Here is a 15,359-nt window from a genome sequence, read left to right on the forward strand (position 1 = left end):
TGGTGTCATTCCTGTCACTGAATATCACTGATTCCCATCGCTGTCTCTGTCACTCCTGCTAGAGACAAATTGTCCTGTTTCTGAGGATTTCCTAATGTCATCAGAGAAATATTTAGTTATTTCTGAATCTGGAATGTTTTCTGTCACAGTGGAGACCTTGGTCGTTGTGCCCCAAGTTGGCCCAGCTGACAGGCATATTGCGTGATGATTACCTTTGGAGAAGCAGTTAATATAAAATGAATACATCACATGCAGAATTATTTTTCATTTGTATTTCCATTATAGAGATGATGATGACATCAATGATGTTGCCTCTATGGCTGGTGTTAATCTTAATGAAGAAAGTGCCCGAATTATGGCTACCAACTCTGACCTGGTTGGAACGCAGATACAGTCCTGTAAAGATGAACCCTTTCTTGCTGCTATACCTCTACATAAACGCATACTTGAAATGGGTGAGAAACATAGCCTTTCCTTTTCATAGTGTTTCCTTTGGAATTACGCAGTTCTGAGTAACAGAATGTGCTTAGCGCTTACGATTGGTGTAAGTAAGGTTCTTTAAGAGTTTTATTACATAATCTTGTATTATTAAACTTTCAAGGCTTTTGTGCTAAAAAGAACTTAGCTATCTGAAATTGGAATAAAATAATATTTTGGTACTCTTATACTTCATGTTTTTTCCTATGCCTTTTATATCCAAGGATCTCAAAGCTCTTTGCAAACATTAATTATTTCTCACAATCCTCCTTCATGTTCTACACATGTGAAGATTGAAACAGAGAGGTAAAGTAAGTAGTTCAGGTCACAGAGGACACCTGTGAAGAAGATTTAACAGAATGCTGAAGTTATCTGTCAAGATTTTTTCCCCATACAAACCAGTAATTCAGTTTTAATTCCTGCATCTGTTTAAGTTCATAGTGATTTTTCTGTAGCGTTTTTTCAAATAGGTGTATTTATTTATACTGCCATTTGAAAATGGAAGTTAAAAATTTTAGGAGGAAAAAAAAACTAGTCAAAATTAGTGATATCTTAGAATTAATAAGTATACTCAGAATGTATTTTGTATGACATACTTCATTAATATATGTTCTGGTTCCAAAGAGTATCTATTTCATAATAATGTTGGTAATATTTTCAAAGACATCAAAATCTTAAGATACAAAGCTCTAAGAGTTTAGCATCGTATATCACATTTTTCTAGAACCGTACTTATATCAATATTTATATTTGTGAAATTTTTTAGGGAATTAATTGTCCACATAGTTTTAAATATATTACCAAAATCTTGATAAAAATCTGTTCAGTTAGGCTATTAAGTCATGCAGGGTACTCCTGAAATGTTATTTATGTTCATGTTCAGTGAACTAATGGAAGCCCTTTTACATTGCAGTTCTTCATTGACTTACTCTCCAGCTTTACTTTTTATTTTAATTGGTGTCCTTTTAAGTTGGAGTCATTCTGAAAAGTGAATTGTTTTGCATGCTCTGCTTACCATGTTGCAATGATATGATGGCGTTCTGTGACATTGGTCTGAGTAAACATTTGTGCAACGTTTTTGAGATGGCTACCGCCACTGAGATAGGAAGCCAGAAAGATTTAAATGAAGGGCTTTTGAAAAACTCTTGTATGGGATGCTCGCGTAGTAGTTCATGCAGGTGTAAGAAAACAAAAAGGAAATAGACATAAAACTGTTAAAAAGAGTGGGAAATCAGTAATGAATTTGCCATATAAGCCTTAATGAACTGTCTGGGTATAACAATCGCTGCACAACATGAAGCTCTGATTACAAGCGTAGGACTTAACCGGAATCTGTACATTAAGAGCCACAGAACCCATCACACTATTTGTCATTGCCTTTTGGGGTTTGCTCCTCTGAGGAACAAATCCCTATGGCTGTTTTTGAAGCTTTATTGACTTTGATAATTGAAATGAAACTGTCAAAGCTTTTAAAAGCAGCTGCAGGGATTTACTTCTCAAAAGCAGGGAATCCAAAAGAGCGGCCACTCCTAGTGATCTCCTGCAGCCACTTTTAGAGCTTTATTTTGGCTTTATAGGAAGCCTTTTATAGCTTTGAAAGTGGCTGTGGGGTTCACTGGTGGCTACTATCTGGGATCTATGACTCTTGAGTAGAGAATTCCTACAGCTGATTTTGAAGCCTTAGAAGCTCAGTTTTCACTGTGTGTGGCCAGGTTTGTTGATTGCATAGGACCACACGCATTCAGTATTTTGTGGTACTGGGCACTTAAAATAACGACATTGTGAGATCACGACAAAACTCAGTCTTACCGTGTGTTGCTGTGCCTAGACACCAGAACTAAGGAAAGGAGGCTGTGACCTTCTCAAGCACACTAGGAAAAAGAAAGTATGTTATGTGAGTCCTCATTCTTCTGTTTTAATGTTGTGCCTGTTGACAGATGAGATAAAACACGTTGTTTCTTCTTCTCACCTTTTTTTTTTTTTTTTAACCTGAATATGACTTAAGCAGGACTTATTGTCTACCTTTAAAACTGTTCCTATTTAATAATCACTTTAGTTTTAGGGCACACTGTTAATGTTTTAGTAAAAGAGAGATTTGTGGTATGTACAGTATGAGGAAACTGCTGTTCTCTTCTTTCTCAGGAGTGAGATCTTTTAAGTTTTCTGTAATATTAATCTCTCTTTTCTGAGTAAAAGCTCTGACGAGCAACTCAGTGGTGTTCCCCAAAGGCTGTTTCAGAGATTGTGCTTCCATTCACCAGAGTCAGAATATAAACTGCTGAAGTGAGAGCAGATGCTGTTCAGTCTTTGGCAGTAACCACCAGCCAAATGCCTCAAAGTTATAGTGGAAGAGGTTTCTTAATGTGTTGTACATTCTTATCTCTACAATAACTTGGCAGTATTATCATCCAAAGTTTATTTTAAATCCAAATGAGTAGTATTATTATTGATCCTTTTAAATGGAAGAAGCAACTGAAAGGTAATTCATGCAAAGATACTGACCCATTTCCCACATGCTTTTTTTTTAATCCAATTTTGTATCTTGTCGTCTTTGGTTGGTAATCATAGCCATTTGTTCATGTAGGAAGACAGGGTGGCGACCGCCTCAGATTGTTCTTTGATGCAAAAATCAAGAGTTGATATTTTTTAGCAGACAGTGTATTTCTGTTGCTATTCCATTCAGGATCATGAAACTTTAAACCCTGATCTTTCTACATGACAGCACAGCACAATCACACACATACAAAGAGTTTTTTGTCTTTCTGGGAACTCAGGAGGCAAAAATTGACATTCTTCAGGCAAGTGCATGCTGCTGTGTGTACAAACTTAAACTTTCTAGATCTTTTTGCTCCATTAGTATAACGGTAGTATTTCTTCTACAGGGCAAGATAAACTGGTTAGATCCTCACAATAGCTCCAAATGCCGAATACAGTGCTGAAAAATCCTAGCTTTTTCATTTGTTTGTATAGGAAAGAAAATAGGAAAAATAACCTGGATCGTCTGCAGTTGTTTGTTTCATTTTTATTCATTCTTATGCTTATTTTTGGTGCATAAGAACTCTTACTAATTTCCTTAGGTTTTAGAAGCTAGTTTTTGACATTTTGAGTTTCTACTGTTTACCAAAATGGACAACAGTAATAAATAAACAATATGGCTTAGCAGATTATTTTAAGAGTGACAATTTACTCTGATTTGTATCTGTCTTGGGAAAACAGAAACGCCTTGGCTCGGGAATTACTTTAATTACAGCATTGTTTCTGAGAGCAGATAAGAATTAGGCTATATTGTATCTTATGTTTACTGTTAATGAAAGGTGGCAGGACGTAAGTGAAGATGGCACAAAATATGGCTCTGTTTATATTGCCTGATAATTATATCTATGGAAAATGGGAAGAGATGTAAAAGACAAAGGGGAAAAATACTGTAAAACACTGTTAACAAATCATAACCAAGTAAGAACTGTATTCAACAACAGGAGCAAGGAATATGTTGAATTATTATCCTAATAGTGAACTAACAGAGTCATTAACCTTGTTCTTTACCCAACTGCAGTGAGTCTATCCTGTACATTTCGTAACAACCCACTTTTTAATAATTTGGGAAAATGCTTTTTTCATCATGTAATACATTTATTTGTGTACAGAAGCCCTGCTGACTATCCTCAATTTTGTCTTTTGTTGATGTTGTCACTCAACATGGTACAGTAGAATGAAATTTATTTTTCCTACATAGGTTGGTTTTTAACATTCTGTTCTGGACACTGGTAGGTCCTTCACTGAGGCATTTTTATTACTGAGAGTTAATGGTCTCTACAACTCTGTTAGCTGTTCCAAAAACGTGGTTCTGATTTTATTTTCAACAGAGCATGATATCTTCACAGGCTTAGAATCTGCAGCAGGATATTAATTCCCACAGCTGTGTTTTAATTCTAACTGATTTCTTCTCTAAGCAGATGATGTAATTTTGCTTTTATTCGGCTATCCCTAAAATGTCACAACTTGTGGAGAACAATAAACTAACTGTCTTAAAGCAAGAGTAATGAAACATAGTATTGGCATACTGTATTCCTTGACTTAGATTGCTTCTTTCTTTCTTTCTTTTCACTTTCAGTGTTTCTCACCTAATTTTTCTACTTCAGTTTTAATTGTTATAGAGCACTGGCTGAATGGAATAAATAAAAAGGTGACATTCTAAGAAATGAAGAGCTTGTTTAGCCACATTAAATCCATTTTAACTGTCCCATCTTGTATTTTCAGATTATTTTTACTTAAATATGTGATAAAAATATATTAGAGAATCATCAATGATTTCTTTTTTATTCTACATTCATTCCAACTTATTTTTATGTCTGCATTAAGAAACTAATTTTTCTCTAGTACGTATGTTTTTCTGAAATACTTTGTATTGGTTATCTGGCATTGTTACAAATTTCCTTTGAAAAAAGTCTCTTACATTGACAAAATAGGAAATGTCACAGGTGTATGCTATCACACAAAATTACTACTGGATTCTCTTGCTTCTTCTGAATAGATTTTTAGACAAGAACACATCCAAAGGCGCAAGCCAATTATCATGAAATTTGAAAATGCATTTTTTTGATGCATCCAAGTTCTCCTAGTCCAGGAATTAAGATGCCTACAGTTATTCTTAAAATGACTTCAGAGTAGCTCAATTGGTAGAGTTAAGCCACTATAACTTTTACATGCCACTGTAACAGCTGTAGTGTTTCATGACATAAATTGCTATAATTTTCAACATAATTTATAGATTTAGCTTTTTGTTATTGCACGTTATGTATTTTTTTAATTCTGCCTGATGAAATACTGATGGTTTTTCTGCCTTGGTTGTATTATTTTCTCATTAACTCACATTTGAATTGCATGTCTACTATAAAAATGTGTTGCTTATCTGTGTTTCTGTATTCTTAAGTATATTTAATCTGCTATGTGGTATCATAGTGGCAGCCCAGTTATATGTATATTTATGTATTTTAAATAAATAATATGAATACTCTAGAGGGCACTTTATATTGCTAAACTGCCTAAGAACTGATTGGAATACTCTTCATGGAGCCAGGCCAATAGATTTCAGAGCCTCCGTTTAAAGCATTTGTTACTATTTACTAATAGAGTCATTCTGTCATCCCCGTTTCATCTGCCTGTTTGTCAACAGTTGCGTTCCTGTTTGAATGAGAAGAAACTACTACTGATCATTGCTCTTTCAAATATGGAGCAGTGCTAACATAAAAGTATACCTATTTCTGTGGCTGGCTTACTTTAGAGGGTTTTTATAGCTGTTTAGTTTACAGTTGTTGAGAGCTCTGAAGTTTTGAGCTATTAGATTGCCCGTGAACGTAATTTTTTGTTTTTGCTGCACTTGTTGTTGACGTTACTTCATTGTTTTCGTTATTGACTTTTAACTTTTTATCCTTGAGTTGATTTGTCTTCAAACTGAAATACTCCTTTTCCTATCAGTTTTCCACCAGCATCTTTCTATCATGACAGCCTCCTTAAATATCTGTGGACATAACTCTTGACTGTTTTTGGAGGTAGTTCTAAAGAACATTTGCAAATCAGCTAATGAAAAATGCTTGTTCTCCTGAAGCGTAGCTTTGGGAAGTTGCACGTGCTCAGTCCACCTGAACCGTGTCTAGAGAGGTGTTTTCTTTGATGCTAGTTGCTTCTTCTCAGGAAAAAAAATGCACTGGATGTTGTATAATATAAATTGCAAGTTATTGTGTGTGCCAAATATGTGGACTTTTTATAGTTCCTATAAACTTAATCATGCCACTTGCAGAGATGTGGCAGATGTAAAGATGTATCTAGATTTTGACACCTGAAATTGTTTTGTAACTTTTCTTAGTGACTGCAACACTAAGTAATTTTTTGCACTAATATGAGCAATTGTCTTGAAACGTATTTAGATTAGAAAGTGTGCACTGTTCTCAATCTTTATATCAATGCCCATACTCTTGATCATTTAGTTTATTATCTTGAGATTGGAAAAGAAAAGGAGTTTATTGTGCATGTTCAGTAAGGAATATATTATTTTGTTTTGCAACTTACCGATCATGTTGCAACATTACAAGGCAATCAAATGTTATTTACATTTAATTATTTCCTTTCAAAAAAGGTGGGAATACTTTCCCATCTTAGTATCAGCAGCAGTGTTGCCAAATAAACATAACTAGTAAACTTTTCAGCAGAAAGTTAAATTACATTGTTGTTCTTTCTTTAATAGGTCCATGATTAGACTTTCTGTTCTACAAGATGTCCCAACATGTGTTGGAATGGTAACTTCAGTACCACCTGAGAGCTTGGAGTCTGCCTTTCTATAAAAGGTAGGGCAGCTTCTGTTCAATATTTTTTGTGTATTTCTAAGGTTTTCTTTTTATTAATCTTATTGGTTCTGGAGTAGAATCAGAGTTGTGCTTTTAGCAGTATCACCTCTAAGTGCCAGAATTGATGTTATTTCATCAAGCTGTAATTTCTCAAAATAAAAGAAGATATGTTTGAAATATGGTAATTTTTGAAGAAAATGAAGCTATTTCTTTAGTCATTTTTAAAGGTTTTAAACTATTGAACTGAGAGCATGACTGTACTACTTGCTCCTGGAAATATTTGGAGGATTAAGATTTTGTTTTCACTATAATACCTTGCTTCTGTTTTATATGAATGTAGTGGAACAGCCTTCTTAAAAGGTCTTGCTGTTTCTGGAAGGCAGTTCTGGCCTTCAGGGCCTTCCACAGTACCTCACTCAGCCTCAGAATAAGTGTGCATCTGGGAATGGAATGGCTTTAAGTTCTTGGTCTCTGCAAAGGAGGGTAAAATTAATATTATCATTCTGTGGAGATTCATTCTCTACCAGATTCATTCATAAAGTCCATCTCATAAATAGATTTCTGGTTATAAATATAGGATGTAAAATAAGAACAATAAAAAGAAAACCTTAGAGAACCATTCAATATTGCAATAAAGCTGACTTACGTTATCCCTGTAGGCAAACTCCATGCTCTAGAGGTGGTACTAACGTCCCCAACTCGCAACACATGTTGGAACATCTTTGTGGAGGAGGAAGTCATTGATCAGTGAGCAGTATCTTCAAGGATCGTTTAAAGGGAAAAAGTAAAAGGTAATAGTTTCTAAAATGTGTTGAAATGATTGTTAATTATGTTTATTTGGCAATTCTGCTGCTCATACTAAGGTTGTAATGTTTTCATTTCTTAAAATAATTCAAGTGCCTCCTAAACTTCACTTCAGTCTCTCCTTTTCCAGTTGAACTGTCACTTTAAAACGTTAGTGTCCAGTGGATAGATATGTAACTTTCTGTTTTAATACATTGCATTTGTTAACCTCCTTCATTTTGCTGAGTATACTGCATACAAAATCCAGATTAAACTATCAAATTCTTCGGCAATTTGACACGTTTTTCTTCAGTGGTTATAATAAGGAGAGTGTGTGGCTGTGGTTTGAGCAGTTTTGCAGTGCCTAATGTTAAATAAAACAAGACACAGCCAAATGTGAAGTGTTGAACCGGTACAAAGACGTTCTACTGGTAACGAAGGGGTAACCATTTCCAAGGAAGTAACTGTATCACTGAACTTTGTGCCAGATGAGGTGCCATCTGTTCTTGCACGATAATGTAAAAGTGTGAAACTGGTGTAAACTCTTTATCATAAAATCTGGCTACTTTGACAAAATCAAATGACCGTGTCTGGTCTGGAATCAATTTGTACTGGTGAGTGATCTGGTGGTGCACAGATTTAAGAAATGTGGCACAATGGCCTGATCTTGACAACTTTTCCCCTAATCCTGGACATGCACAGATGAAGATGCTGATGTTTTGAAATTCATGTTATGGTCTTTGGTTTACCCTTCTGACAACCTTCATAATTTCCTGTATCCTTTCTGCATATCCTTTTCAGGTGACATGCTCATCCTGCCTCTTTAAGATGAGGCCTCACTGTTCAGCTCCTCTGCCTGGGGTCAGGCTTGTAGTGGACAACTGTGATACCTGTTCAGACTTGTCACCTACAAGACTATAGTTTCAGGAATGTAATTTCTTCAAGAAAAAAAATTGTCAAAATATCTGCATTGCTTACAGAAGTTGCTTTAAAACAACACGGGCATATAGGTAAATTCTTACACTTAGTATTACTTCAGTCCTTTTTCAGAAACGATTTAGAGTGTGTTCAGTTATTGCAGGGACCATGTTACAGGATGCCAGCTGCAGCCCTGACTCCCTTGTCATCTCTGACATTCTTACAATTCTTCCCCCTCTGTGTCTGTCCTGACATAGACTCATATTCATATACTTCTCTTATTTAAGCCTGACGCCCCGTAAAAGTTTAGCATCTTCTTTTGATCTTGGACTTAGCCATGGGAAAGAAGTGCACTCTTCTAGCCTGAGTGGAAACAGGTAGGGGGTGAGTCCCCAACTAACAACTTCCCATTCTTTTCTCAAGGACTCTTATTTGTGTCATTGACTTACCAGTTCTTTCTCATATGGTCCTTCTAACAGTCTCTTTTGATCTTATTCTGTAATAAGTAACCAAACACAAAGAAGTGCATTGAGATGTGCACTATTATTCATAAGAATAGTGCAGATGTCTTCCAATTCTCTACAGTCACTTTGTGTTTATTCTTGAATGTTCCTGAATATCTCTGGACATGCTTATTATTCTGTATATTTATGTTTTGAGAAAACTAAGATGAAAAAAATCATATAGTTGTAATTGTGTGTTATCATTTGACTTGTTAAGACCTGCAGCTGTTTCAGTTCTCATCTGCTCCTTTGTCTTTTACGTTTTCCTAGCACTGTTCAGTTACTGCAGTACAGGTTACTGGGATTGTAGAGCAGGATCGGACTACAGTTCTCAAAAATTTTTTGACCTTCAGTGCCTCCCTTTAATAACTTCAGCATCCTTCCTTCCTTTGGGTTATTCACACAAAATCGTTCAATAGTATTCTTAAAGACAAATCACTAGAAGAGAAGGAATTAAACATTAAAATTAAGGATAAAATAATGTTAGCTTAACACACACAGACCTTTATTTCTTCTAAAAGAAATTGGTTGAGATAGTAACAGTTTAGTTGCAACAAAGCCAACAACAAAATAGGGGAAAGATTAATAGTATTAACTTCTGTTCCTTGAGAGCTTACGTTCTCTTTTTGTTTTCTCTGATCAAGCTCTGTCAGGCTTCCTTTCTGTCTGAATGCTAAGTATTCTGTTATCCTCCTAGATACACAGCTTATATGTTAATGCTTCCCTGATCTGTGGCAGCTACTTCCATTTTCCAAGTCTGCGCTTACCTGTGCATAATGTTGTTTGGTGACTAACTTGATTCTGTTGAAGGCAAACCACCAAGGATAATAAAGAGTGTCTTTAGTGATGATTAGTAGCCACCTTTCAGCTGTTTAATTATCTTGTTCAAAGACAGAATTTTGGAAACTGGATTGTCTGGTTATATGTATTTTAGGTCAGACCTCTTCTCAAATTAGTGCTTTCTTTTTGCCAAAAAGTGTGAATTACGTGTGGGTTCCCAGACTTACCCTCTTGTTGAGAATTCTTAGAGAAGTGAAGGCTTTTTGTCATTCTTATATGACCTTGATTAAAAGAAACACTAATCATATAAGCAGGGTTAAACAGCTTCTTGAGAAATTCTTTTTCTACTTTATGAATTTTATGTCTTGCCTCAGATCCCAGTAAATTGCATGAGAGCTTTGAATCAGCACAGAAAATGGCATCAGACACTCTGGCCTGGGTTATGCATAGATTTTATATCTTTATAACTATTTTTCTAGCTCTGTTAAAACAGTTAAACTATTGTGACCCCTTAGAATGAAGTTATTGCTCAGTCTGATTTGCCCTTTACTAGAATTAGGGGTATCTAATGAAATTAGGAGGTGAAAGTTCAAAACAAGCAAAAAGTGGTAGTTTTTTTACTTGATAAGTAGTTAAGTTGTGGAACTCCTTGTTTTAGGATGTTGCAGTGGCTGAAAGTGTATACCCATTCAAAAAAATGACTTGAAAAATTCATGGGAAAAGAATCCATCCTGAGCTATTAGATACAAAGGTAAGAACTCTAGCTTAGGATGATCCTAAGCTGTAAATTGTTGCAGAGTTATCACTGCACGCTTTTTTTTTCTTTCATATATTCTTCTAACAGCATCTCCCGCTACTGCTTTTAGAGGTGGAGAAGGATACTGGACTATATTACCCAGTGTAGCTTTTCTGAACTTTTCTATTCAGTTACAAAAGTACAAAAGTATCTGTTATAGTATAGCTGGTACTGAATAAGGTCAATGCAGTAGAGCACCTGAAACAAGCTGCATGACTGGTTTTGTATGTGTGCAGTCACAACGCTGAGGTAATGAGACTTAAATGAATCTTATTTGCTAAAATAATTTGGTTAGCATTTATTCTGGAAGGAGGAGGATAAAAAAATATTTCAAAACTGTAACATCTAGTGAGCATTTGTAATTGTTAAGAAGTTACATACGAATTGTGTGGCTGGTTAGCTTCCTCCTCCCCCTTTTTTTGCTGCATTTTGCCCTGAAAATGACTATATGTTTTGAGGACTTTCATCTGGAAGTTTGGTGTTTTTTGTTTGTTTTTTGAAGTGACTAGTGTTTCACCAGTTTCTCAATTTTACAAAAATACTTCCTGGGGATGCATCTCGTGGTTAGTAATTCTGAAAAAGAGCAACTGTTATACCTAAGCAATTCTTTAGTTTTCGAGAAAACTCTCTACTTCTGTCTAGAAGTAGACTCATTAGATAATTTTTATCCTATGAGAATAGGCATATTCTTTTACAGACAAGTTTATTGAATTAATTCAATGTGGGATCTTTCATTATTTTGTAATTTACAATTATATGGTGGTAAAATGCCATTCTCTTTTAACAAAGTCAACTTATTGTATATGAAGGTGGACTAAAAGTATACTGTTAAGCAGAGTCAGATGCTATGGTGCAGATTTTGTACAGATAGTCTCGAAATAGTCCTGGTTTGCAAAATCTTTCCCATCTGAATTGTGATAATTCAGGGTTGGTTTGGAGATATGGAATATATCTTGGCCACCTGCACCTCACAGAAGGGTTTGTACCTGCTAGAGGGAATCATTTACCAAAATTGAAAGCATTTGGCGCTGATTCTATCTAACTTGACAGGAAACACTCCCTAGCCCTTGGCTTCCCTAAACGCACCCCAAGTTATAGGTTCCTCAGAGGTGGCTGCACAAACTGCTTTACTTGGATTTGTTGTTTTTGTGAAGGTAGCAACCGAGTTTACTTGTTTCTCCTTTCTTCATCCTGTCTCCCAGCACCAGACAGGATTAATAATAAAACAAGTGATCATTTATTTAATTATATCTGTATTTAGTTAGTGAGACTTAATGTTAAGCTTTTATTTAAAGGACTGAAAGTAGAAGTTTGCAACTAAAATTAACATACTGCTTCTTCTGCCTGGGTTCCCTAGGTTATCCTGTCCCCTAGGAATGTCTAATCCCAGTCACCAGAGCTAGGGATTCATTGTTTGCACCATTGATCCATTTAATGAGCTTTCCCTTCAGGTTTTAATTTTTAAAGTTTGTCTGGGGCTTTGGAAGCTCTGCCACCCCCCCCAGATTATTTTATGCCAAGCAGCTGCTTCAAGCTTTTCCTTGGCTGTATTCTACTCCCCCATTCTCTGGTGCAGTATTTGAGACTGGCTTTTCCCTTTGATACAAATCTGCCTGCGGTATTGCTGGATCCCGTTGCAGAGGGAGAACCCTGCTGTGTGGGAGGTGCCCCTCTTTCTTAAGTCCCATCTAGTTAGGTTGGGACAAGTAAATTCAGTAATTGCCATTTATGGCTCTTCTGGAGGCCAAGTGCTCTTAGTGTGTTCGAAATGTTTCCCCTTTATATTGAGTCAGCCTGATGGTTAAGCACTGTTGGTCAGTTTGGAGTGGTTAATGTAACAGTATTAGGCAAAGCACCTATTGCTTTCTGCTGATTTCATGGCATGCTTTCCATAGCATCTGTCGTGGTGTGTCTTAGGACAAATATTGCTTTGTGTGGTTTTAGGGGGCAAACCGCTCTACGCTTTTCCCCCAGCTTTTTTCAGCTGTTAGTTTTCAGAGGTTCCTGTACAGCATGTCTCAAACAGTGACTACATAACTGATCATGTTATGTTTAATTACATATCATTTTATAGAGATTAAGGTGTTTTTAAGTGTTTCACTATAGACACCTTCAGCAGTATCATAGAATTGTCACTTTCTGTAGCGCTGTTAAAATGGAGGCCTACTGGAGTTTGTTGAAGAATTGCATCATTTTGATGATTTGGAAGCTTAGAAGGCCACAGAACTTCAGGGCAAGTTGTTCCAATACTTTGTTCTTGCTGATGGGAAAGATTGCAGAGGAACTGAGGCTTGTAAAACTGTGCTGGTTCTTGGGATAAATGAGGAAGGGGACTTGAGCCTACAATCCAACGAACAGTCTAGTACTTCTTATGCTATTCTTCTAGATCAGCTGATGTTGATTAAGATTAAGTAAACAGTTTCAACAAAGACCTGGAAACAAATAAAGAATGTCCCGGATTCAGGTAGGATCCCTTTTGTTTCCACTTTGTATTCTGCAAGCTAGCTGTAGCACCAAAAGAGGACTGAACTTAAGAAGTCTCATTCCAAATCTTGTGTCTCGGCCAATAGTTAACATAAATCATTTAAAAAGTTGCTCCTAGTTTTAAGATACTAGCAGAGAGTGCTGCCTGCAGTTCTGGCTCACCTGTGATTAAGGGTCAAAGAGACTAATTGTGCCTTCTCACAGTGCTTCTGTTGAAGGGCAAAACAAATTCAAGGTCTAAATACTGCTATATAACGGTTCAAAACCAGTTCTTCTGGGTTTTTCTATTTTAACTGTAAATGTAAAGAGATTTTATACAGGCATTCAATAATTTATCACATCAATAATCGCAGTCAGATCTATTGTTTTGCAGATAATTTTTTTTATCTTTGATCTCCAGCCTGTCACTTCTCTTAAAGTATAAATTATTAAAGTAACTTTTTGATTCTTTGAAAGCCTATCTGCAAAAAGAGTATTGTTTTCTGCTTCTCAAATAGGGCAGTACTCTTCAGTTTGTTTCAGTTTGTTTGATCAATAAAATATAATTCTGAATTTCAGCAAAGCCAGTACCTCTCTTAGCTAAGCAAATGATAGCACTTTCTAGACTTTTTACTTTCTGGGACCTGAAATTTTCAATGACAAGGTTTAGGTGCTTTTGTGTCTGTAAAAAACAATCTTGTGGTAATGACCCATAATGGCAATATCAGAATAATATTGCTGAATGTTTTTTTTTCCCTTAAGGTTGTTGAAACTCATATATACATTCTGACTTTACAGAAACTCTTTGGTAATATCTCAAACTTTTAAACAGAGTATGTTTTATTTGTAATGGAAATATTCTAATCCTTGTACTTTCTTTGCGTATCTTCTCATGTGCCATAGATTTTTGAATGAATGCTTACTGAATCATAGTTTGCTATTAAAGCTTCCAAATATATAATAAAGAATTAATATGTAGGCAGATATTATTGTGTTGTACTATAAACGTTTGGCAGATTAGAAATTTGCTCACTTCTGGGGGTATTAATTTGTGATCCCTTGGATTTTTTTGTATGCACTACTGAGACTGAACTGCCTGTTTTAGTAGCTGTTGATGCCTCTGAAATTGAGTTGAAGCCAAGTCCTGCCACAAGGAATAGAAGTGTTCATGTTATCAGTCATCAATTCTTGATGGTCTTGTACCGTTCTGGTGTAGTAGAGGTCTGGCGAGAATGCTTGAATGAAGTTCAAGAACTTCAGACCTTAGTTATGCCTTTAAAAATACAAAAAATCAATTTCAAACAAGAGATGGATTAAAGCCACAGTTTAGAGCATTGCTTTGCTCCAGCTCCAGTTTTGTTATTGTCCGTGATGATGTTTTTAGATCTAGGAAAAGTTCGGTTTTATATTGCTAAAGTCATTTTAAAGACTTGAGTATGGTTGTTACTTAAAAGTCTACGTTTCATAAATGTTTTATTTTTAAAGCAAACAACTTTTTTAAAAACTGTAAATTTCTTGTTGTAAGTGTGTTGGCTCTTGTAAGCCTGTGGTTCCTTCTTACTGCTTTATATACAGATTATTTGTCACAAATCTACAAGTTAAGATGTCTGAGTAAACTAAGGAGATCACTTAATCAGAAACAAGTGTAGCTTTTTTAACAGAAGACTGATAACAGAAGTCTATTGATAGAAAAAAGCTAATCCTTTTGTTTCAGATTAATCTGCTTTTAGGATTTGGGGTGTGTGTGTGTGTGAATATTTATACACATATGTATGCTCATTACATATTATGACTTCCTATTGCAGTGACCAGATGACACAGTTAAGCCCAGAGTCCAGAACGCTAGGATCCAAACAGAAATACATATAGACAAAGTCAGTGTCCAGTGACTTTGTTAGAAAGATGTGTGATATATGAGGATATATGTCTTTTGGGATACAATTAAGTATGTATAGTATTATAAAATATATATCCACATTTCTTAAAACTATAATTTATATTTCTGTTCCCATTAACCATCATTAGTCTAGTTATTGTTTATTGTCATATTTTAATGAGCTCCACAGAGGTGAATCTTGAAAAGGGAAGAGATGCCTTTCTGAGTTAAAACTGGGAAAAATGTTTATGCAGACAAGATGAATGTCTCAGGAATTAGAGGATATTTAGAGGTCAACATTATTTCCGTATTTCTGTTTTTATAGATGTGAGTGGATGAAACTCAAGAGGAGATGTGGCAGGGAAGAAGAAAATATTAAAACTTTAATATAAAAACCTACAAAAATGAACAGTTTCCAGTTC

General features: G+C 35.6%; 1 protein-coding gene across 1 annotated transcript in view; it reads left to right on the forward strand.

Moving 5' to 3' along the window:
- The window catches only part of LOC104146431 (transcription initiation factor TFIID subunit 4-like), a 152,285-nt gene that overhangs the window by 48,706 nt on the left and 88,220 nt on the right, over nt 1-15,359 (forward strand). Inside the window, exon 10 of the mRNA XM_068956133.1 lies at nt 286-455. Coding sequence (XP_068812234.1) covers nt 286-455 — 170 coding nt within the window. The remainder of the gene's footprint in view (nt 1-285; nt 456-15,359) is intronic.

This window comes from Struthio camelus, chromosome 10 (assembly GCF_040807025.1).
Source record: "Struthio camelus isolate bStrCam1 chromosome 10, bStrCam1.hap1, whole genome shotgun sequence".
Classification (NCBI taxonomy): Eukaryota; Metazoa; Chordata; class Aves; order Struthioniformes; family Struthionidae; genus Struthio; species Struthio camelus.